This window comes from Neodiprion pinetum, chromosome 4 (assembly GCF_021155775.2).
Source record: "Neodiprion pinetum isolate iyNeoPine1 chromosome 4, iyNeoPine1.2, whole genome shotgun sequence".
Lineage (NCBI taxonomy): Eukaryota > Metazoa > Arthropoda > Insecta > Hymenoptera > Diprionidae > Neodiprion > Neodiprion pinetum.
Genome location: NC_060235.2, coordinates 37,778,291 through 37,803,899, shown reverse-complemented (window position 1 = coordinate 37,803,899; position 25,609 = coordinate 37,778,291). Strand labels below are relative to the sequence as shown.

Below are 25,609 nucleotides of genomic sequence, written 5' to 3'. Positions count from 1 at the left end.
ACCGTTGCAGAGTTGCAGGATGGAAGCCAGGGAGTTTATAAGTAAGCACTTTCCCCCTTCTTAAATCCTGACTCGGGTGGCGGATTCGGAGGGGTGGAAAAATAAAAGGAAAGAAAATGTGGCAGAGATCGGATAAGGGGGTGAAATATCGCGCCCTGTTACCTCAAAGGTTACTCGATCTTGTCAGGCACAACATCGTATCTGGGGGCCAACATCCTCGTGTACAAGTGGCACTACAACCGCCGTTAGAGAAAGTAAAAGAAATAAAAAAAAAAAAAAATAAATAAAAGGAGAACAGGAGAACTCTCGACCGTGCTTTTTGCCCTTACGGGACCGCCGGATCTGCCAGTCCCATTAGCGAGACGGGCTCGAAGTGACGGAGAAAGAAACGCAGCCGGCAAGAGCTGGAGAAGTTTACTCTTATTGACCGAAAGTCTCTCGACCTCGAGCTCGACACTCGTTGATTTCAGTCAGCTCTTGGCCCCGAAGAACTCTGCCATGCACGTAGATACCCACGTGAGAAAAGGGATCGATGAGTCCTGCGGGGGGGGGGGGGGGGGGGGGGGCGGGCGTAACCTCCGTTGAGAAAAAATTCATTTCTTACAGTAACTAGAAAAAATCAGTATGACAGGTATCGTTGAAAAAACTGTTTGAACGTTGTTGGAATTACGGAAAACGAGGTACGCCTAACCATTTTGCGCTATCGTCGATCCTTTTTTGGTTATTGCAACGCAAAATCAGTTTCCAAGGTTTACTCTACTTTTTTAGTTAAACAACGCTTTAACGTCAATTTATCGAATAGCAACGGATACTAGACTTTCCGGTAACGGCTAGAAAACTAATTTTCATTTTGTACCTGGAACTATATTTTTCGACTTTGGTAAGAAATGAAAATAGTTAAGGACTGAGCGGTAACCGAAACTTGAAATTTTTCTCAGTGTGGGTGAAAAAATTGCGGCAAATGCTCGTATACTTGAGACCCGATTGAACGAAATTGCGAATCCGCGAGTCCTAATCGCCGATATTAGACCCTCGTGCATCCCTCGGGACGCTTGAAAAGGTTCCGGTCATCGTCGGAGAGGTATTTTTTGTCAGTGGATTTAAACCCCAGGACGAAAGTGCGTCGACGGTGATAACGATGATGGAACACACGGGTCGACACTTTTTAGCTCGTAAAAACTGAGCCGATTACTCAACCGTGACCCAAGAATGAAGGACACTCTTGCCTTGTTGAACTTTCGCCGTTCGTTCCAAATTCGAATGTCAGAAGTGAAAATTTCATAATAATAATCATAGAAACGATCGGTCTCCAGTGTTTTTCATCCGTCTTTAACGTTCTTGGGTTATTTCGTTCATTATTCATCACGCAAAGTTATCGCCCGTAAGTTTTTCAATAAGGTCGTCTCCTCTCTTTTTCCAACTTTTGACTCACGCAGACGGTGGATTCGACCCATCCTTAACCGGGTTCAATTCTTTAACGACGGTAGAAAATTTCCGCTCGTCGGTTAAATCGACGATAAGCAAAAAAGTGTACGATGAAAAAAGGTATCTGAAGTATGTCGGAAATAATAGCGTTTGAAAGTTAATCGAATTCGACTCAGCGACGTGTCTCGTGTTCTACGAAACATAGAGACGGTGAATAAAATACCGCGGACATTTGTATCAGTTGAGGAAGAATTTCGTCCAAAGAAATTCTTTCCTCTTTGCCCTTGGTCGTCCTCCGCTTTTCTTCTCTCTTTTACTTTTCAGTCGCGAAACCGATGCTCCGTGTCCTCTTCTCGTCCTTGAGATAAAGTGGAGAATTTTTATTGGCGGAGCAGGTGTTTTGCGGGTATCACGGGATGGAAAAACAGAACGAATCGGAGGATAAAATGACCGAACGACCGAGAGCCAAATCAATCAGGTCTTCTCACTGTGCTTATGCCGCAAAACTACGCGAGGAAAAAATCCCGAAGGACTTCGTTATCTTTGAAAATTTGTTAAACTTTTTTTGCAAGTATTACGCGTATTACACGCAAGTTTTTATCACTAGATAAGATTTAGGATCCATCACTTGTTCCCGAGCCAATCTAGTCCTCCGTTTAAGTGCCGTAATTTCCCCTCGCGATTCAATAATCCTCTTGTCTATAGCTTAGCTTGAACTGAATTCCAAGTTGACTTAGCGTGAGGCTTGACTCTAATTTCAAAGAGAGACTTTTCGTCGCGTTGAAGGAAAGCAATCTGTCCCAGATTGAGATTCTATCAAAACATGGATTCCGGATTCACATATATATGGGGAATTACACGCAAGCCAGACCAACGTCCGAACCTCATCATTTCAAATTTTGTATAAAAAATTTTCCCCAATTTTCCCAACTCTGAAACAGTGCCCTGAATTTTTTCAGATTTCTTATTGAACTGTTGAATAATTTATAAATATTGAAAGTAATTTTGAAAAGAACGTTTTTTAAAATTTTCAAAGGATCCTCGAGTACAATTTTTGTGTAAGTGAATACGAATAATTTTTATTTTTGCTTTATCGTGTCATCTACCGACATAAAATATGTTACAACGTATAATCGTCACGGACTCAAACGAGAAGTTTTTACGAAAAATTATATCAATATGATATCAATAGGTTAATTAATTTAGGATAAAAATAATCCGGACTTCGTTGAATATAAAAATTTGAAGCATACCTGTATTTGGAAAAGTTACTACCAAGAAACTCGCGCCAGTTTTAAAGTCTAATCACGATATTGTTGTATTATGTATAATATCTCCTCAGAGAGTTTCGAGACTCTGGTAAAACGTAATTGTAGAAAAAGTAATTTCATTCTCGTTAGATGAGCATTGTTTCATTTAACTTTTACAGGTTATTCGACCCGAGGTTAAATCCGATTAGAAGAGAACAGCGGTTGCGATGTGACCGCTACGCAGATCGTTGGTGAAATTTTTCCCCCTTAGAAATATACCTATATATATATATACATGTATGTATTAGGGTGTTTCAGAAAAAAAATTGTGAATTTCCACAGTGACACTCCTCAAAAAATGTGTTAAGGTCAAAAGAAAGTTTCTGTTAAAAGATGAGCGTTCTACGTTACACTGACATTAAGAGAAATTTTTAGTTCCGGTTACCGGTCAGTCCTTAACTATTTTCATTTTTTACCACGATCGAGAAACATAGTTCTGGGTAGAAAATGAAAATTAGTTTTGTAGCCGTTACCGGAAAGTCTAGTATCCGTTACTATTTTTTCTCATTACGATCACTGTTGCTGGATTTTCTTGCAACTGTTGCTAAAATTTAACGCTCGTGCAACGATAAATTGACGTTAAAGCCTTGTTTAACTAAAAACGTAGAGTAAACCGAAGAATCTGATTTTGCGTTCCAATTACCAAAATAGAATCGACATTAGCGCAAAATGGTTAGGCGTATCTCGTTTTCCGTAATTCCAACAATGTTCAAACAGTTTTTTCAACGATACCTGTTATATTGAATTTTTCTACTTACTGTAACAAATGAAATTTTTCTCAGTGTATGTGGAAGATCAGACTCATTTTATTTTACACTTTTTTCACACATTTGTTCAAATTTTTGAAGAAACACGTTGTAGCACTTTGATTGTTATTTCTTTCTTAACATTTATTATTCAAACCAAATATCACGATCCATAGCACAACGATATATCAACCGAGAATCTTATTCTCCTAAATTGAAAATTCATATTGAATTATGACTAATTTATGAGAGTGAATTAATAATGAAAAAGTCGTCCGATACGCTTCTCAAACATCAACTGTAGACATTTTATTATAATTTTTGGTCTTCTTCGTGACGTAAATTTACATTATGCTTGATACAAGTGATGAAAAAAAAAATGTAATCTTTAAAAATGTACCAAAGTGGAAAATCAACTAAGCGTGATCTTCCACATAACTTAGAACGCTCATCTCTTGACAGAATCTATGTTTTACCATAAACAAACTTTTTAGGAGGTGCCATGGTGGAAGGTGGCAAATAATTTTTTTTTTCTCAAGTACCCTGACATATGTGTCTAGACATACATATATATGCCCACCGAAAGCGAGTCGGGAGAATTTGTACGAATATGAAAATAAATTAGGGAAAGCCAAACGGGAGGTAAAACGACGTTCTCCGCATCGTTACCCGGCTCAAATTGGCGATCCGTTCGTTTCAAAGCTCCGGAAAGCTCGACGGTGCGACCGCAGTCGCGCAAAGCAAACGTGACGTCAAGTCGGCGAGCCAAAAGGACGAGGAAATAAAGGAAAAGCCGAGAGAGAAAGAGAGAGAGAGAGAGAGAGAGAGAACGAGAGGTGGGGAAAAAGGACATTCCGGCATTGTAAACATTTAAATTAGCGAGAAGCCCGGCCTTGTTTCGTACGCGAAAGTTTGACTCCCCTGCATTTGTTTAACTCGCCACGTATATACTCGATTCCTCATCCCGAAAAGTTTTGTAACAAACTTTTTTTTTACCGAGCAACCGCTTTCGATCAAAGCTGTGCCGACAGGCGAATTTTATAGCCGGGTAGCAACTGGCCCATTAAATACGCAAATACTCGCCGGGCCGATTTATTCTCAATACGAATTGCATTGCCACAAAATTCTCAGCTCTTTTCTTTTCCGTGCAGACGCGCGTGATTTACGCCAAGGGCTGCGCTGCTGTACGAACTCTCTGGAGTGCCGTGATTTATGTACGTTTCTTTCTAAATCACGAGCGATCGAAGCTTACAGGCAGGCTGCGCGATTAATCGGTTAATCGTTGGCTTGGATCAATTGTTATTAATCGGATTTAGACGAGTCAAAATTCGTGAACGACGGATTAGTCGAAACGAAAATTAGGTTAATGGGAAAAACCATTAGTCGGGAACGCAAAAAATTGAAAAAAGATTATTGACTGGAAAAACGATTGAATAATTGAAAAGGAAAATTAACCGATCGATCGAAAAGAGAATTAATCGAAATTCCTGATTATTTGAAAAGGCAATTCCAGTTTACGATTAATAGATTAATCGCGTGAAAAAACTGGGCTCCAGGCGTTTCTCCGGTGTAATCGGCAGAACCGAATCATTCGTGGTCTACGATCGATACGTGGTCGAAATTCTTTCGCGTAATTTTTTTGTCAGTAAAAACGAAGCCTCGGATTCTGATGTCGTTTTACGGATGCAGAGCAGCGAAATTGAGTTGCGGATAATATGATACGTTGCGAGAAAATATAATACCTACGTGAATCGATCAGTACGAACTCGAGCCGGATTTGCCGACGTTTGAACATCTCGTCACGTGCTCGATGTGTATACCTATACGTATAGAAATGTACCATAAACATTATACCGAGAATCTAGAAGCTTGATGAGATCGGAGGTAGATCCGATTTCGGAAAAAACGTTTACTCTTCTATTGTTTCTATAATATTCGATTATGTGATATTTGTTATTTGATGGTTTGTAAAAAAGAATTGAACGTGATGTCGACAATTTAGAGGATAATTTTTTTTTCTTCTTCTAATTTTTTGTTCCTTTGACTTTGACTTTGCTTTTATTGTTGATATTGTTTTATTTGTTTCGCATGTGATAACAATTTATACATTTGCGCTAATGTACGTCGAGATAAATTTCGTTTGTTTTAGTAACTAAAAAAATTCAGTAAAACAAGTATCTTTGAAAAAACTGTTTGAATATTGTTGGAATTACGAAATCGAGGTACGCGTTAACATTTTGCGCTATTATCGATCCTTTTTTGTTTATTGCAACGCAAAATCAATTTCTGAGGTTTACTCTACTTTTTTAGTTAAACAAGGCTTTAACGTCAATTTATCGTCGCACAAGCGTTAAATTTTCGCAACGGTTACAAGAAAATATAGCAACAGTGATCGTAATGAGAAAGAACAGTAACGGATGCTAGACTTTCCGGTAACGGCTAGAAAACTAATTTTCATTTTGTACCTGGAACTATATTTTTCGATTGTGGTAAAAAATGAAAATAGTCAAGGACTGAGCGGTAAGCGGAACTTAAAATTTCTCTCCTTGTATACCATAAGCGTATAGTTTCTTTTTTACCATAGCGTAAAATATGTGACGACGATTCTTTATTCGACTGCATTTCTTATTTCTCCTCAGGTGTAAGAAAGTACCGACGGGCTACAGTGTTGAATAAATATCACGTAATAAGAGCGTCTCGCCTTTCCCTACTCACATATCGAATCTGGATGAGGATGGGACTTTTCCAGGCTCGTTTTGCATGGATACGATTAGATTATCCGGTAGAAGTTTCGTCCCTCAACCCTTCGGGGAGCGAATTTATTCTCACCGAGTATTCTTCTTGGAGCAAAGTTCGTTTCTCTCCTGCGTAATATTCTTGAAGAAATCGAGCTTTCGTTTTTACACGTGTAACGTAAGACGAAATTCCACGTTTTACGGATCTTTGATCATCGCGGTGCGCGATTATCGCTTCTTGCGTGGAAGACGACGAAACGGCAAAAATATAATTCCGTGGCAATAACGGGGATCGAAACGAATCGTTCCCTTGTACCGAGTATCGTGATAAACCGAAATAAGCAAATAATCGTGATGTCACAAATTTCTAAAACGCCGGAAAAACGTGTCTCGTCAGATCGCAATCATCGAGAGGCAATAGCGATCACGTCTTCTGCTCCTAGACTTGACCGCGATTCCTTACATTCATGAATTATTCAGATTCTTAGCTCGCCGCCCTTTTTCAACGCTTCTTGAGGAGAAGATCGATTCAGGTAAGACGAAATGTGATTCGTTACTCGGTCGGGGCGACGGCATTGCAACTGTTTCGGTGCACGGGAATTGGAAGAGATATTTTCGAGTCTGAACGTACAAATTTGTAACTCTACTCACCATTCGATATTTTATTTAAACGATATTTTAATCTACTTTTATTTTTTATCATAATCGAAACGAAAATGAATTTTAAATCTGCACCTGAAAAGAAAATTGTATACTTTATTTTTCATTGCCGTTTCGGGATCACACGAATTCTGCGGTTGAAATCAGCGAGAGAAAATGAATTTTGAAGATAGCCCGAAGCCGCGAGGTGAAAAGTATGAAATGTATAATTTTCATAGAAATGAAAAAAAAAACGTAACATTCCTTTAAAATCCTCACATCGTGCGCATACGCTTAATTAAAACTCAGAGGTGAAATGTTAAATGGCCAACAGAGTTCTCTTTGACGCCTGAGCTTTTTGGTCTACCTATATGTATATATGTTTATATATATATATTTATATATATACTATACACATACCTACATGCGTATATGCATGCGTGATGTGAGTATTTTAGGAATATATGTATGTGTGTAAATTGCGGCTTCAGATTTCCCGGCTGTACAACGATCTCTGAAGGCTGGCGTTTCTCTTTAATTAAACGAAACGTCGAAAGATTGAGGGGTTTGAAATGTGGCTGCTGGGTGGATGCAGAGAAGGTGAATTGTATATATTGGAGCAGGATTGAAATTTAGAATTTGAAAAGTTCCGGAAGCACCAAATTCTGAATTTTTTCGAGGAGAAACTTGAAGTAAAGAAATGAAACTTTGAAGAAACACCAAAATTTCGAATGGTACGAAGCCCGAAGCTCAAAGTGTCGAAAGCGCGTAACTCCCATAAGTCAAAGTTCCGAAACTGTAAAAATGAGAAAATTTGGAAATCTGAAATATCGAATTTCCGAATGACCGAAGACTTTCAGTTCCCTAAATTTCTGGCTTGGTGAAATTTCACCACCTTCACTTTTCTTTGTTTTGGATTTTCGATATTTTTACGTTCGGAATCCTGGTAATTCTGATAGTCGTTTTTATCTGATTTTAAGATCCACTCGTCGAGTAAAGTACGCTGCGCAAGTATATTATGACTTTCGTAATTTTACTCCATCGAAACTTTATTTATCGCAATTTTGCTCTATCGTAACTTGAATTTTGGAACCTTGAGCCGTCGTGTTTCCGGCGATTCGAAACTTTGTTGTTTCTTCAAAGTCAGATTTCTTCAATTCAAGTTTCCTCAGCAAATAACTCGGAATTAGGCGCTTTCGGAACTTTTCAAATTCGGAATTTCAACCCCGCCCCTCCACGTATACCACATATTCATATACATCCATAAATCTGAAAGATGCGGCTCGTCTTGTACCCCAGGACTCGAATTACAGGCTTCTTCCCTCTCAGAGACGCGTTTCGCGCATGATGTAATATTACACGCGTGCGTAATGCTCTGGCACCGTGCGCATACTTTATCCGTACGTAACGCGTCGGCGGATGAAAAATCGGAAAAATATGTCTGTCTGGGCCCCCGTTGGTGCAAGCTCATGTATTATTCTATATATGCGCCCATCCAGTCGTAAGTAACCCGAGATAGCTCTGATCCCCTTTGACTTGACTTCGTCCCTGTCATGCTTAAAGCTGAAAGCTCTCGAGCGTTGTCGCAAGTATTATGCTATCAGAGCGCTGCAATCGTACGTGCAACCATGTCGAGATATCTCCACCTCCAGCTGTGATATAAAGCTTGGAATTCTCCACCGGAAGTGTAAGAAAAGTAGCCGTAGTATAGAACGAATGAATTTTATTCTCTCGATTTCGTTCCGAAGTTCATTTTATATCCGGAATAGAATTTATTATATATATCCTTGAAAGCTTTTTAAAGGTGATGAAATTTTTCTTTCTTTCTTTCTCTATTTCAAATTTTACCAAATTTCTTTAACAAATCATCTCAATAAAATACTTCCAAAATCTTATGAAATTGTTCAAAATTTGTTAAATAAGGATACAAAATTTATAAGCCGTGTTAGGACTTTGTCGTGTGAAAATATTCTATCGTTTACTGCTCGTTATAATTATTCATTTCACTTCAAATCCCGATATAACAAGAGGAAAAATTAAAAGCCAGTCTTTCTTTTTCTTCGTCTTTTCGTTTTGTTTTTTTTTTTTTTTTTTGTTTCTTTCGCGACTCCTCTTTTCTCATCAGCCGTCTCCTTCGTTTGAAGAAAAAATTCGGAAGACGAAGCTGCGGTTTGTGTATTCTGTTAAAATTACCTAAATAACTTTCGGGAACATTTGCTCAATACATACGCAAATATTTGATGCTTTCAATGAACATTTCGCGGAATAACAAAAACATATACGACGCACAGGTACGCACAAATTTTCCTTATCGATAACTCATCGTTTTGAGATATGAAAAAGAGAGAGAGAAGAAAGAAAAAAAGAAAAAAGAACAAAAAAAAAAAAAAAAGAAAAGGAAAAGGAAGAAAAACAAAAGTAGGTATACACGTGTTAAAATACCGCGGGATGTAGGTACAAGGTTTCACATATGTACAACATACATAGGTACGCACCCACGACTCAATACTCGATCTCTAAGCCAGCGGGATTCTTATCTTCGGCTTATCTCGACGTCCATCGCGATGTAAGAATTGTGTTTGGTAAAGGAGTTTTCACGTGTCAGCTTCTGCCGTGAACTGACAATGACTCGGGGTGAGTGCGAGGGAGACAGAAGGTGAGAGTTAGACGTAGGATTTTACTCTAAAGAAAATAAGTCTCGAATGATAAAGAAAAGAGCGGACCTGCCTGATCCACAGGGTGAAAAATTGATCCGCGTGAATTGAAGACGAATGAAGCGTATGTATGTGTACGTATTTATATAATATAATACATACAGACATACGTACCTGTATATACGGGAGATTTCACGTTAAATCGACGGGTCATCGGCCTGAACCCCTGGGATTGTGATGCCCGATGGATTTTTTTGTTCGTTTCGGTCAAACTTGATACCTCTAATTTTTCGAAATTTTTCCACCACTTTGCAAAAGTGTGACGACCGAAAATATCCTTGACAAGAAGATGGACACTCTTTAAAATGAGTGAAACTTTTTTGTAAAGTAAGGAACTCGAAAACAAATCTTTTGGCTATGATTCGAAAGCGGGATGAAGATGCTGAATATTGTTTTTGAGAGATATTTCGTTTTCAATAAAAAAAAAAATTTCCAGAAATTTATTTGCAATGACGGTTTCTTGTAGTAAAAAAACAAATTAAAATTCGATTTCCTTTTTTTTTATCAAGAGTAAAATGAAAGAAACGGTGCTTAATACGAAAAAAATTAATTCGTGTTCTCTTTTTTACTCTTGAATTAAAAAGAAAATAAAATTACATAACGATAAAGCTTCCATTTATTTTATATTTTACTACAAGACACCGTCGTTAAAAATAAATTCCAGGAAAATGTTTTTTTTTTTTTTTTTGCACAATACTCAGCATTTTCATCCCATTTTCTAATCATGACGAAAAGATGTATTTTCGAGTCCCTTATTTTACAAAAAAGTTTCATGGACTTTAAAAGTTTCCGTTTTCTTCTCAAAGATAGTTCGAGTCGCTCTACACTTTTACAAAGTGGCGGAAGAACCTCGAATAATTACTGGTATCATTTTTGACCGAAATTAATCAAAAAATTCATTGAAGATCAGAATCTCAGGGGATCAAGCTGGTGACACGTCGATTTAACGTGGAATGCCCCATATATCAACGTACAATGATCCTGGAGGGTTAGGAAAAAACTCGAAATCCACTTCCTCGGCTTGCCCAAAGTCTCGTTGCAAAATTTATCAAGTTTCGAGTCAGGGATTGAATACGAATTTTAACTCGAAAGTCCGATCAAAGTTCAATATCTTTTTTATCGTTTCACCCGATTCTCCGCAGGTTCACGGTTCATTACGGGCCAAAAATTTACTGCGAACGATTAACCTACTTGCAAAAAGTATCCGACAACACCCAAAGATGTATTTTACAAACAAAGGTCGATTAAATCGCGTAATGAGATTTCGAAGGCACGAGATTGATTATATTATACGTACGCATACCCGTGAATTAAATCGGAAGAACATAAAACCCTGAAACGATCGTGGAAACAATTATTTGGTTCATTAATCGGGATCGGGCGGAAAAGTTAATTGAATCACCGCGCCCGAGTCTCGTTCTATTTTTTCTCTTTCTCTTCGGCTCGGCTTTTTGAAACGATACGGTGATTATTATTATTATTATTATTATTATTATTATTATTATTATTTTTATTCAGGTGAACCGAGAATCGAGGGACGAGCACTTTCAAAGGGCAAATTAATTAATGCACAATATCTGCGACTTCTTTCCTTTTTACACCTCCGGCAACGAACGAACGAACGAGTATGAATATAAAAGCAACGAATTTAAGGTAATACGGATTCACGCAGCGCAGATATACTCGTCCAATTATTTACGAATCAAGAAACAGCATTCTCTTGTACAACGATGTATAGGTAAATTGGGCAGGCTACAACTTTCGACTTAAAACTTTGTAACTGAACGCGGGGAAGGAAAAGCCAACCTACCGTTCAACCTTTGTCATCGCAAAGTTATTTCAGTTTGTTTAAATTGCTAGCAAGTTACTCAGCCACCGCTTATTTTCTCCTCCCCTCGAGACATCGTCTCATTTTTTACTCGTTTAAGAGGATGATGCTTTCCTCTCAGGACAATCTCTCGATCAATTCTTTTAATTTACCTAATGTGTTTTGTGTTTTTTTTGAATATGTACCACGTACGAAATGTAATGAAATATAATTACTCCGCTAATTTCGCGTTTCATTATTTTAGGAAAGATTTTTTTGCCCGGCAAAATGTTTTACCGACAACATATTTGTTTTACTGTTTCTTTCGAACAGTCGCAAGCTGCTGTGTAAAAACGAATGAAATTCATTAGCCTGATGGAAATTTAATTATGCTGAAAAATTGTAAAAGCATAGCGAGAGGATCTGAACGTTTTTCATTTGCCAAAACTGTCTCACACTTTCAAAATTAACCAAAAGCAGGAATGTAGTATAATCGAGACGGTCGTATTTTTAACCGGATTTTTGAAAATCCCGGGCAAAATGAACCACTGTTGTTTGATATTGAAATTATCGAGAAAGCAATTTATCCTGTTATAAAACATGTTGAGCGGTGAATGGGGTGAATTTTAATTGTCACATTTGCGGTGTATAGAAGAGAGGGAAGGATTGATAAAAATTTGTCGAGTAATTGGCGAAAAAAAAAGAATTTCGCACGATTGGAAGATGGGCATAACTTGATAACCCCGTCATCTTTATTTTAGCAAAAAATTCTCCACCCAGACACCCTCAAATTCTTAATTTAGTTTTTATTTACTCACTTGGAACAAAATTTGATCCTGGGAACGAAGTTTCAGGGTTAATACACATTCGACGAAACAGGATTTTCACATAACCAAAAATTTTAGTTGATTTTATAGTGCGTAAAGTAGTAGTAAAAACTTTTCTCCGCGCTCTGCGCTCTTCGGATTAACTTGACGATATATAATCCTCGACAGAATGATAAATGCTTTGTCTATTCGTTGGATTGTTCTCTTTAGATTCGTTTCTCGTTTTGACTTATTTTCTTCTTCTTCGCTTAGGCAGACGATCGCGTCAAGTGTACACGTCATATAACAGCGATGTATAAAAAGCTACGCAAATTAAAATATCCACCAGCCATTATACCGTGTCTCGCAGTGGGCGTGAAAATCGTTGAAATTCTTTCCAAAAATGAGCCGAGCTTCGCTAACGAGATACGATAATTGGTCAATCACTATTGATCGTTGGCTCTTTTTATTTATTTATTTTTTTTTTTTTCATTACCTTTATCACGAAGAGGGATGATTTTATATATAAGATTCACGCCCCGGCGTTGCCTGGAAGAATTTTCTCAGTACGATATCATCGCAACTCATTTATCCCAGAGGGGGAAACTTGATGTGCAATTCCGACGTTGTACATATATTTTCCTGCAGCGTGAATATCTGCTGCGATAAGAAATGGGAACGGATGCCGAGATTGTGTAGGTTGTGTAAGTATACCTCAGGGTAAAAAGGAAAAAAAAAAAAAAAAAAAAAAACAAAACGAAACAAAACCAAACGAGGGTGTATCAAAATCCTCGTTGAACATTTGGGGAAAATTGCCTAACTTTGAAAATCTACTGAAAGTTATTTCGCGGGATGATAATTCGGTGAAAAAAATGATAAAATTCCATTACCAAAATTGAAGCTGAGTATTACAGCGAGACGGGAAAGAGGATGAAAAGCTAAAAATTTCCTCGCCGCAGCAAAGAATCGATGAAATTGCCGCACATACACACGGTAAAAAATTTGTCGGTGTTTGAAAACCCCTGAAGAATCGCGTCATTCCGCTGGTTGAGACGACGTTTTGTCTCTGGGACGTGAAACTAATATGAAACCATTTTTTGAAACTCTGCGCTTGCCTGAACAACCGCAGATAGCCGGGAGCTGCAATGCTGAAGAATTTCAAGCCGTCGTTTTTCTCTCTTCCCGACTCGCAGCTAGTCTCTTCACGGTTAAACTGAGGCTGCAGCTGTTTCGAATGGAATTATGCAAAATTGAAGGAAAATGAAACAGAACAACAACCACAAGAAATGAAATGAAATTGTCCTGTCATTCATATAGCAGATATTTTTTTTTTTTTTCATTCGATTTCAATTTCCTCAGTTTGTCCGGTTTTCTGGATTTCTATAACGGAACGTGATACTAAATATATTATATTAGGTACTTACTGTAAAGGTAAGGTATACATATTTACACATGTTATCGTAACATATAGAATTTGGAACCCGGCGAACGAATTTATGTCGGAAACTGCGTAAACAAATGCGAGTGTAAACAATGCCGACAAGAAATTTTTGAACCTTGGGGAAAAAAATATAACGACTCTTTGAAAATATTGATCAGATTTGGAGTGTAAAAGAGGGAAAGTAAGAGAGCTTCTACGGAGCGAACGTCGCATGTACATAAATCCTAAAAACGAAAAGACTCGGGGGAAGAACGCGAACTACGATCGTAAATTTTATAAAATGTTTTTTTAAGCGCAAGGTTAAAGTTTAAACCATATAACACGGCACGGTAAATCGATTCTCGCGGATACTGCTCGTCGAGAAAGTAAATTAACAATTCAAGGATTTAATCCAGAAGTAAAATGAAAACGAGATGAGAATATTGGGGACGATATTTCACGGGGTATAAAAAAAATCAGGTCTAATATAAATTGTCGGGCACGCTAAAATCGGGCTAATAAGTAGAAGAAGGAATCCGATTTTCAAAGTTCAAACCTGCACACTGAGAAGAATTCATTTTTTACGCTTACTCGGAAATTCGAATAAAATCTGTATCGTTACAATAACGTTTCAATTGCAGGAAAATGTGGCGTACAAGTAACACTTTACTCTGATTACAATTGTCGACAGTAAATTTTCTTGTTCCAGCAACGTTAAATCTTTTTCCGTCTTTAACTACTTTTTTCGATCAAACAGGGTCCTCACAGCGTGAATTTATCGTAGCGCGAACATCGAATTCCGATATGATCAGTGTTCGTGACGAAAAAGGATGTCCAAGTATGAAGCTGTGAATATTCTGGTCTCAGTTCCACAAATCCTTATTTTCACTTTGTCCATATAACACGTTGTAAAACGAAACTAGTTAAGGACTGTACACACTGAGAGAAATTTCAAGTTCCTGTTACCGTTCAGCCCTTAACTATTTTCATTTTTACCACAATCGAAAAATATAGTTCCAGGTACAAAATGAAAATTAGTTTTCTAGCCGTTATCGGAAAGTCTAGTATCCGTTACTATTCCTTCTCATTACGATCGCTGTTACTATATTTTCTTGCAACTGTTGCGAAAATTTAACGCTTGTGCAAGAATAAATTGACGTTGAAGCCTTGTTTAACTAAAAAAGTAGAGTAAACCTCAGAAACTGATTTTGCGTTGCAATAACCAAAGAAGGATCGATAATAGCGCAAAATGGTTACGCCTACCTCGTTGTTCGCAATTCCAACAATATTCAAACAGTTTTTTTACCGCTACCTGTTTTACTGAATTTTTCTAGTTACTATAAAAAATCGAAATTTTTCTCAGTGCAGTAACCGCAGTGCAGCCAGAAATTTTTTCGTTGTAACGGGTCGCTCGAGTTTTCGCCTCCCGCGAATGAATAATATTCATGAATAACGAAGGTCGAAGGTTGAAAGGGGCGGAAATCGGAGCGGCAAGGGGGCGGTGAAGCCTCTTTCGGGGTTGGAGTCGAGAAGTCAGGCACAGTTCCGTTCCATTCCGTTCCGTTTCGTTCCGTTCGGTTTCTGGGCCGCCGACCGGACCATTAAAGGAGGTGGCAAATGGATTAATGGACCCGGCGACCAGAGGCCCGACCGCATCGCCGCTTTTTCCTCAGGGGTTGAAAGGCGGCCTTACTAATGGTGTCGGACTCGGATCGCCAATACGATCGAGCCGTTTTCCCGTTTCTCCAGCTCCGACAGCCAGAATCTAATTACAACTTTTTCCCCAACGAATCCAACCCCGCTCTAAGTTCTATCTCCATTAACTGGTTCGCGACACTCCGATCCGTGCCAATAGTCGAGGATAGAAATTTTAGAACACGAGCCATCGTTGCACCCTTTTCATCGTACTTGTCAAGTTTTTCACCCGATCGCCCGTATAAGGACAAATCTGTAAGATTGGATGATTGAAACCGAATCGCGAAAGCTCGATTCTTAGAGTTTCGGAATTGAATTCGCAAGTGATGAAAACGTGCTTGTTTTCAAACCGTATACTTTTTTAATTTCATACCGTTTGTACTTTATTTTTTACTAACAACCTCCTCATATATTCTCAACATATTTCGCGGTACAGATTGCAGAACACACGAAACACTTCGGGGGGATGAAAAGTGGTTTTGAAATTCAGGCCGACGGGTGAATCCGCCTCTTGATAGTCCGAGCGCTTCGCGGAAACGAGACGAAAGCACTCGAGGGTTTTACTCTCGACCGGAAACGGCGCCTCGTCCACGATTATTATTATTATTTGTTTAAATGTAACAGCGAACCGCGTCCGAGGGTAAAAAGTTACGGGGTAGAACAATGACGATTCTGTTTTTTCCACCCTTGGGAACGTTGACGATGATAACGAAAAGCCCGTGGACGAAAGAGAAATTCCCGGATGCAGCGGAGCTTTTCGTAAACGGTGAAAACTCGCGTCCGGAAAAAGAGAAACCCGCTATGCCCGAAATACAACGAAGGTGAACGAGACTCTCGAACTCAAACCTGCATTTACACGAACCGTGCAAAACTGCTGCTTGGCTCGTTCATTTCTGGTTTGAACGAAGAGCCCGACCAGAGATCAGGATAATTAATCAAGTGATCGATTAAGAGCTTGTTGATCGTTAAGGGCGAGAGTCTGCAACGTAGCGAGATAGAAAAAAAGGAAAAAAAATAAAAAAATGGCAGCAGTCAACGAAGCGTGAGAGTTAAATTACATCCCGGGTGTAAAAATTGCAATGCAGATGATTCAAAATTAGCCAGCCTGCAAATTTACTCTCAAACCGGAGGGTTGAATTCCAAATCCAGTCGGTTCTCCGGGATGGATAATCAGAGTTCCGGAGGTAAATTGAGAGGCTCGTGGTGATTATCATCAAGGGACTCAAGAGGAGAACCCTACACTGATAAAAAGCATTTGCGGGTAGGGATTGTAAAAGCGTTTTCGAGTTGATTAGGCCGGTCCATGAGGCGGCACGCGGTGCCGGAAGTTCGCGCCCGAGCCAATCGTCGCTACATCGACGAATTGAAAGGGTCGATCCGAGAGAATTCATTCGAAGGGTAAGTTTGAGAGGCGGGTAACCGCCCATATGCTTTTCACCCTGCAGAGGCATATTCGCGCTATACTGAAACGCGGGGATCAATCGAAGGTTAGCAGTTGGCTGAGAGTCGAGACTTTTTGTAAATTTCGTTACAAGATATAGTCGCTCGTTGACTATTTACAGAATTATTACGATCGTAAGGTACGAAGATCTCTCAACCCTTTACGACACAGCGTTTCGTATATCGGACACCTTTTGTGAATCGGTTATTCAAGATTTATACTAAATTTTTGAGTTGTCGCAGGCATTTTTTTTTTTTGTTTTTGTTCATAATCCGACTTCTAAGACGTCAATGTCGATGTATTAAAAGTGGTTATTATGATTCCGCGAATACAGTGAGCGATATTAATAAACCAAGTGTTGAAAGTGCCTGTTTTTAAAGAATATATGTAATTGTGGGAAGGTTATGGGGACTAGAAAAGTGAAACTCGGTAATCTTGGATTTTCGGAGTCGCTGAGAACGAATCTGACGTCAGAATTTCAAAATTCAAGATGGCGGATCCGACGGGACGAGCTGAAAATATAAACATTGATCTTACTCGCTCATGTCAGATCCGCCATTTTGAATTTTGAAAATTTCTCAGATCTGACCTCATTTTTTCAAACCAGCGACCTCGAGCACCCTTATAATATACCCAGTTTCAAGGTATTTGACTGCAAGGAAAAACGTATGGTTGAAAGGTTAAAAAATGCACAAATTGAAGATGCTGGAGTGATGAAGAAACGGTTATTGTTAGACATCAATGCTCGGTTTCAAATCGTTTGGAAACCGTTAAAAATCTCGCATATCCGTTCAATTTCATCCTACGATAGACGCTTTTCATGTAAACGAATATTTTCTACAAATTTACCGCAGCGCCAAAATTTTTTCAGCAATTTGGCATTGTTAAAAAACATCGTTCAAAAAACAGATCGATTTCAGGATCGATTTTGTAGCAAATAGTTTTTCAAGTAAAGTGAAACCGACCGAATTCTACTAGATTTCTAATAATCTTGAGATGATTCGAAGCAATGCACTGATATTTATCGTATAAACTTTCGTTTATAATCGCGTGAAAATTTTTTACTTCCAATTGTATCATCAAAGAGATCTCCTTGTACCTGCGCAAGTGCAATAATTTTTTCAAACCATCCTCTTTGAGCAGACGACGCTTGGTTCAAAGCCCCGAGGTTCGTGTTCGTCTTGATTTCCGACTCTCGGAGAATTCGCAACCCCAAAGGTAATGGGCTGGTTCGTAACCAACGAGACACAACAGCCAGGCCGGTTTACGTGTACAGAAGCTAATTATACGCAACGGAATCAGCCGTGCCTATCGAATACGTCACCAATACACCTCGGAGTAAACGCTGCAAGCCAGCTCGATTCGAGGCCCGATTCAGATATCTGCGTGAGTTCATCCGTCCGGAAATTCGATCCCACGATCGTCAGAGCAAAGGCGTTTTTTATACGTCCAAAAAGCTTTCGCGATAAAAAGTTCCCGGCTAATAGAATTTTCTTCAACATTTTCTTATGTTTTCATTCGTATTAAAATCACCGAATTCCGCGCGTCGCGTCTCGTATTCGATCCGATAATTATATCTCCGTAAACTTTTACAAACTCGTTTTCTTAAACTATACGGTATAAAAATGCAATTTCACACAGAGTCTTGTTATTCTAATTGTTAAGAATCTTTTTTTGCTCAAGTATAATAAGATAAAAATCGACTGGTTCTTCTTTGTAAAAAAAATTGCAGACTGTACATTCCAAGGTTCACTTCCGGTACGGTTTTCAAAAATGGTGATGCACAAGGGTGTGCTCGATAGTTTGAGACGGTCGTTATTTCAGTCCACAGAGATTTTCACCTGCAGGTCGTTCAAAACTCGAATAAAACATCGCTGCCCTACGGAGGTTGCAATTCGAACCAAACGCTCGATTTGGGAATACAAGGATAACAAAAAGCAGCGGAACAAGAGGAAGAAAAAATAAAATAAGAGAAAAATTGAAATAAAAAGAAAGACTAGGTATGAAAATAATTTTGCATCATAATTCTCAATCCGTATTTTCCTACAAATTGACCAAACGAATTCCTCTCGTCGTCTTTCGTATCTTGCACGATAGGCGATATAATTACAATCGGACCCTGACCCATATTTTCAAACTTAATTTCACCTGCAGAGCTGGTTGATTACCGCTTTCGCCTGATACGTTATTATTAGCACTCGCTGCAATTATCTTGCTAATGGACTTTCAAAGCGGGAGTAATAAATATACGCCACGTAGGTACGAGGCACGTTACATAAGTACAGAAGCCCGAACCTTATGTACTAAAACACGGTGAGATTCCCTCGTCGCATCGAGTATAGTCCCCGGAAAATTCACCTCCTTTCACCGTTCGCGTCGTTTCTATTCCAGGACGCTATAAGCTTTCACTCTCCGCGGTCCTCTTATTCTTATGCCACGCTGTCCTCTCCTATTCGTTCCGCTCCAAACGACATAATCCCGTCTTCCGAACCTCTTCGAAGTCGCAAAGTGCTCAGGGCCGTTCAACTTTTTTCCACACAAGGCTCTCCGGCCCGAATCCTGCAGGATATGTCGACGCCTCGAGGCATCCGCGAAGCGTATATACATATATATATATATATATATATATAGGTGTATTTGTCTCGGGACTGTTTCCCCTCGTATCGAGATAGATAACGAAAACGGAATGAATTTCGCTCTGTTTAAACATCGCAATTTTTATTTCATGCTGTTTTTTTTTTTTTTTTTTTTTTTAAATTCTGTTTCATCTCTTTTTGCTTCCGTCTCATTTTTGTCCTGAATATTGCGAATGCATCAAAGTGTGCCGAGATACGGAGGACAAAGGGAGGGTAGATTTCATCTTAAAGTCAAATTAGCAGAATAAATCCTGTCAGTTGAAAGAAACAAATTCAAAATTACAAATTATCTTTAACCCTTGTTTGACACTCTTGGGTACAAACGACCCCACGCCTTTTTTTTTCGTATTTAAAGTATCTAAGTATAAAAAAATCGGGTCTGCGGCACCATCTGGCATTAGTTTCAAAATTTCGACAAGTCACCTTTAAAGAATTTCAAAATTAATTTTCAAGTGCAAATATTTAATAGTTTATTTTTCACAACGAATTTTGACACTGGGTCACAAACGACCCCGGTGTGTCAAGTGAGTAATTCTACAGAGGTATGTTGAATAAGGATTAATATTATAACGATTTGTTGGACTTTTGGTTCGCGTTTTTTGTTTTTTTTATTACACGAGGCTAATTTATTTGACTTGTTGCAAAAACAGGAGACACGGTTAAGGGATAGTTTTAATTCCCTTCGGCGAACAATTCATTGGATAAAAATACAGCACGGTACGAGCATCTGTTTCGCCTTTGGTAGAAATTTACTTTCACACGGTAGAATTTAACCGCTCAATTATTACGTACCTTTGAAATATCAGGCTCACCTTTGTCTCTCTCTCTCTCTCTCTCTCTCTCTCTCTCTCTCTCTCTCTCTCTCTCTCTCTCTCTCTCTCTCTCTCTCTCTCTCTCTCTCATGTTTCATTATCAGCTCAACACAAAATATAAACACATAAGCTGCGTTGTATTAATACCGGCAAAATTGATAAAAGTTCATCGTATATTTATCGGTACCAACAGCGACCGCTACTGCATGAATTGAAATTAATTTTTCCGTTCTTTTCTTTGTCTAAAAAATGAAAAAAAAAAAAAAAAATAATAAAATTTCCTCCGAACTAATTTCGAATCATGGATAAAACCGTTGTGGATTACGTCCCGTGGTTAAGCCGGCAAAATCTGAATCCCCAATTACAAGTCCCAGGCAGCAATTCGTCTCTGAGCTTTCTACCGACAACTCTCCGAGAGAAAACTGAATTAACCTCCGAACTCTGGAGCGCGGCGATCGCCGTAAGCTTTGAAGATTAACAACACCGAGGATTATTCTTATTCTCCTAGGCTGCCAAGCAATTTGTATCACTTCATCTCTGAATATAGGAAATAAAATTGAAAAAGAAAATGACTCTTTTCCTTTCCTCCCCTACGAAAATTTTACCCAAAATTTATTTCATTTTCCAAATTGAAATTCAACATTTAATTTACCGCGCAAGTTTTTGCCCGTGTTTAATATTCCTGCAAGATACCAACATCTGAAAACTACTGCAAGGTTATTAGTTCGAGGAACAGCGAGAGAAAAGACGAGAAATATTCTCATATATTCAGCGAACATATCCGTATGAAAAGAAAAGGAAGAAAAAATTTTACAGCAGTTATCGAAAACCCCGTGACGAGACTTGGACATTTCCAGACTTATTTCAGCTATTTAACGAATGGCGAGAGGCAAGAGAGTCGGTTATGAATTTCATATTCTCCTGATTCAAAACCGCGGTGGTCGTTTTGACGTCGAGGATCTTTTTCTCGTTACAAAAGTGGCAAAAAATTTATACAGTCACGTGAAATCCTTGCGGTAAAAAAAGGGGGAAGAAACCGAATCGTTCGCTAAATTGTGTTTTTCTCTCTAGTATTGCGCGCATGTATATTGGTCATAATTAATTCAAAGCACGGTATTAACTACGATCCTGAAATTATTCATACGATGTAGTGATAAAGTTTTGAGGATAGGCATCTGCTGCCGGTACGTGATACTCCTTTTACAACAATAACTCTGAATAATGCACGCCGAAAAAAATAGTTCAACGAACCAAATCCCCCGACGACGAAGTAAGTAAATTAAAAAAAAAAAAAAAAATGCGTGCATGCAAAGAGTGAAAAATAACTCCGAAACAAAACGTTTGTATTAATTCATTTTTTGCGATAAGTCTATGAACTCCGCGCCGATTCAAATTCTCGTTTCAAGGGGCGGGGATTCGAAATTTAAAAAGTTCCGAAAAAAGTACGAAAATGAGAAAATTTGAAAATCCGAAACATCTAAATTCGGAACTATCGAAAATTTTCCGTTCCACAAATTTCTGGCTTCGTGAAATTTCAGCATTTTGACCTTTCTTTGTTTTGGATTTTAGATATTTTTACGTTCGGAATCATGGTTATTCCGATTTTTTACACCCACTCGTCGAGTAAACTACGCTGCGCGAGTATATTTTAATTTGCGGAATTTTACACTATCGAAACTTTACTTTTCCGAACTTTGATCCGTCGGCTATTCAACCATTCGAAACTTTGTTGTTTCTTCAAAGTTTCATTTCTATACTTCAAGTTTCGCCAGCAAATGATTCGGAATTAGGCGCTTCCGGAACTTCCGGATATAAGAATACCTAATACAGATAATTATAAAACTGACAATCGTATACTAACTATGCCTATGACTGCATGGTGAAAAAATAGTGAACGGAGACGAAGCGCCGGACAAATCGTTGTTTCAAGCAACGAATGGGCGTGAAGTAAAAAGTTTCGTGGCAATCAGCTAATGCGGTTTTTAGTGAATACGCTTCTTCAGCTAGGGAATCCAGTATGCATGAGGGTGATCGAATCTTTGGATGGAACACGAGTCAGTGCCTTGTAATTACCGATCAATTACTTGTAGCCGATACCCAGACTCAATTAATTCTATTCAAGCCGCGGTAAACACGGTCTGCTAATTTTTTCCATCGCCTGTAAAGAATCGGAGGTTACAGTTCTGCGATTAGCGTGACGGAGAAAAAACACGAAAACGTTGAGAAGAATTTATCGAAGAATACTTGGCATGATTCGCTATTCGTTAAATATCACAAAGGGAGGAAAGAACGAGAAAAACGTGTAACGTAATCGACGTTATTTACGCGAATGAAACAACATTCGCGGTATTTTTAGAATTGATGAATCCGTGCAAAATCCAACAACACAAGCTAAGATATTACGTAAACGACTTGAGAAAAATTTGTATACTCAGAACGTTCAAATTGATTAAAGCTCTATTTTTGTTACGATTCGATTCTAATGTTTTTGCTAACTTTTTATTCAGACGGTCCAGTCGATTCATCAATCTTAAAACAAAAGAGAAGAGACAAAATTTCTACAAAATTCACTCGTCCGAAACGGAACAAAGGTTCCATCGAGCGGTTAATTTATATCGCGAAATAATTAGCTGGAGAATTTCTCGATGCGAAACTAACAATGAGAAGAGAACGAAGGATCGAAACGGAAATTAAGAAGTGATAAATTTAATTACGATATAAACAATTACTCGAAATTCCTTCGGCTTCCTGAATCAAACCGATAAACCGACTGCCTGCCTCTAAATTCAGCCGTTTTTTTTCACTTGGCGCAGCGCTAATGAAAAGTTCATACTTATTCCTTGTTTCAGTTTATTCTCAGACCTGCGAAGCCTCGCCGGTACGACGCTGATGAATTTGTTAGCAGCCCTCTTCATGGTTCAGCTCTTGTTCATCATCGGAGTCGGGGGAGTTCAGGTAAGGATCTCGACAATACCTGTTTAATTTCACTCCCTAATTACTTCTAGCTTTGTTCGCCAGTTTCCTTCTGCTCCCTTTTCATCCGCGATCGAAAAGCGCTGTAATTACGAGTTGGAGAATTTCAACGTCGCAACGACGAAAGAAACACGCTCACTTTGCTTTTGGAACCTGAACGGTAGTTGTGTAATGAAAAAATTTAGTCTTCGAAATGTTGGAAAAACGGGTGGCTCGAAATATTTTAATATTATTCAATTCGGCTGAGTTTTGGAAGAAAAAAGATTTTAGGTCACATTCCCAGTATATGAGGTTGGTTGGTACTTGTTGAAGCTTAAAATTTCGATGGTATCAGACCACGAATGATTCAGTTCCGGTGATTATTATATTGTACAGATGCCTGAGTCCCTCCTAACAACCGCTCATCTCACTTCTCTAGCGATAAAGGATTTTTAACGCGTTGCAGAGAGTATTTTGCAACTTTGCGAGATATTATCTGATAGCGGTAACCGATTAATAGCTCTCACGATTTCGTAAATTTTACCAATCTTCATCCACCGAATAGATTTTGTGGACTATGCGAAGCGATTCAGTTGAATCCACCGGAGCGTCTTCAATATTATGATAATACCACGAAAAGTGTGTTGTTTCATTAAATGGAATGAATTAAAATAGAGATTTCGTATTCACAAGTATATTGTATTCGATAAAAATTTTTTGCGATTTTAAAACAATTATCTGGTCAATTTTTGTATTCACAACAAAATATTGTGTTCCCACAAGAATATTCTCTACAAACTGCGTCTGCAAATAGATTTTTTTTAAAAAAGCAAAGTCTTCTCTGATTGCGTATAACACGATAAATACCACAAAGGTGTGTGTGTTACGTGTTATGTGCATAATAGATAATACACGTGTATGTATACATAGACGGAGGTTGACAAGCGACTTTAATTAAGCCCGCAACGCGTCGGCTTCTCTCGCCTCTGCACAAATACCAATTGCCCCGCGTTTATAGGTTTACAAGTATGCGCAGGCACCTACGTGTAAAGTTTGTGTATAATTTACATTTTTATTAAATTTCTCTCGATTGTTGGTGATTTTTATTCGTCAACCCAGCCTCGTTTACAGGTTTCCTAGGCGGCGCGGAATCCCCGCATGTGAAATCCGCGCTGTCGGCTCCTCGGCAAGCAGCCTCGGAATTTAATATTCACAACGGCTCTCCGACGCCAAGGCAAATGATTGCAGTAACCATTTTCCTCGTTACGCATTTCCCACTCCCCTCGCTACACTCTCTTCCTCAGAATTGCAGAGAAGATTTTTCACCTGCAGTGATTCGCTCGAAGACTTCTGCATGCACCGAATTTCAACACCGCGTCACTTTTCCTTTTACGTATGTTTAATAGTGACAATAATATTAATAATCTAACGAAATTTGCAACTTCTTTTTCCGAAATAACCTATCACGTGCATCTTGTTCGTAGCAAATTGTTCACTGAGAAAAATTTCATTTGTCACACTAACTAGAAAAATTGAGTAAAACAGGTATCGTTAAAAAAACTGTTTGAATATCGTTGGTATTACGAAAAACGAGATACGCCTAACCATTTTACGCTATCGTCGATCCTTTTTTTGGTAATTGCAACGCAAAATCAATTTTTGAGGTTTAATCTACTTTTTTAGTTAAACGAGGCTTTAACGTCAATTTATCGTTGCACGAGCATTAAATTTTCGCAACGGTTGCAAGAAAATATAATATAATAGTAACGGATACTAGACTTTCCGGTAACGGCCAGAAAACTAATTTTCATTTTCTACCTAAAACTATATTTTTCGACTGTGGTAAAAAAAGAAAATAGTTAAGGACCGAGCTGTAACCGGAACTAAAAATTTCTCTCAGTGTTGTTAAGGAAATGTTTTTATTTCAAACGATGTTTAAAACTGTTGGTAACGTTAATTTTTGGATTTTCAAATTAGGAAATTTGTTCGTAAAAAATTAACTGCCACGCTTGATTGTAACAACAATTTATTACATGCTTAATTACACTCGTAAGAAACGAAGAACATGCGTACGAAGTGAGTAAATACATCGAATGGGTTCGCGGCGGTCAGCGTAGTTTCAATTTTCTCCAAACATTCCCGGAATTTGTAAATTTTCAGCTTACCTCAATTAGGAAAGTTTCTATAAGGGTAAGGGGAAAAAACATTTAAAGCTCGGTGGAAATAGAAGAAGCCGTATTACGTACGGTTAGAAGGAATTCAATTTTTGCAAGACACCCGAAAAGTTCAACAAAAGTTTTTGTCCCCAGAATTATGAAAAGGATGAAGAAAGTTGTAAGAAAAAAGAAAACGAACGAAAAGCGCAAAAGGAAACGAGAAAAAAATGACTCACCGGTACCCGAGATTTTTTTAACGAAGAAAATTAGCGAAGGTAATTCGGCTTCTGTTTGTGAAACGGACTGCTGATTTCC

The 25,609-nt window shown here is 38.5% G+C and overlaps 1 protein-coding gene and 1 long non-coding RNA gene across 2 annotated transcripts in view; one reads left to right on the top strand and one right to left on the bottom strand.

Annotated features, from left to right (window-relative positions):
• The window catches only part of LOC138190915 (uncharacterized), a 116,855-nt gene that overhangs the window by 55,620 nt on the left and 35,626 nt on the right, over positions 1–25,609 (bottom strand). The window lies entirely within an intron of this gene.
• Positions 1–25,609, top strand: part of LOC124217837 (cadherin EGF LAG seven-pass G-type receptor 1) — an 80,103-nt gene that overhangs the window by 21,881 nt on the left and 32,613 nt on the right. The window contains exon 3 of the mRNA XM_046623939.2: positions 23,036–23,141. Coding sequence (XP_046479895.1) covers positions 23,036–23,141 — 106 coding nt within the window. The remainder of the gene's footprint in view (positions 1–23,035; positions 23,142–25,609) is intronic.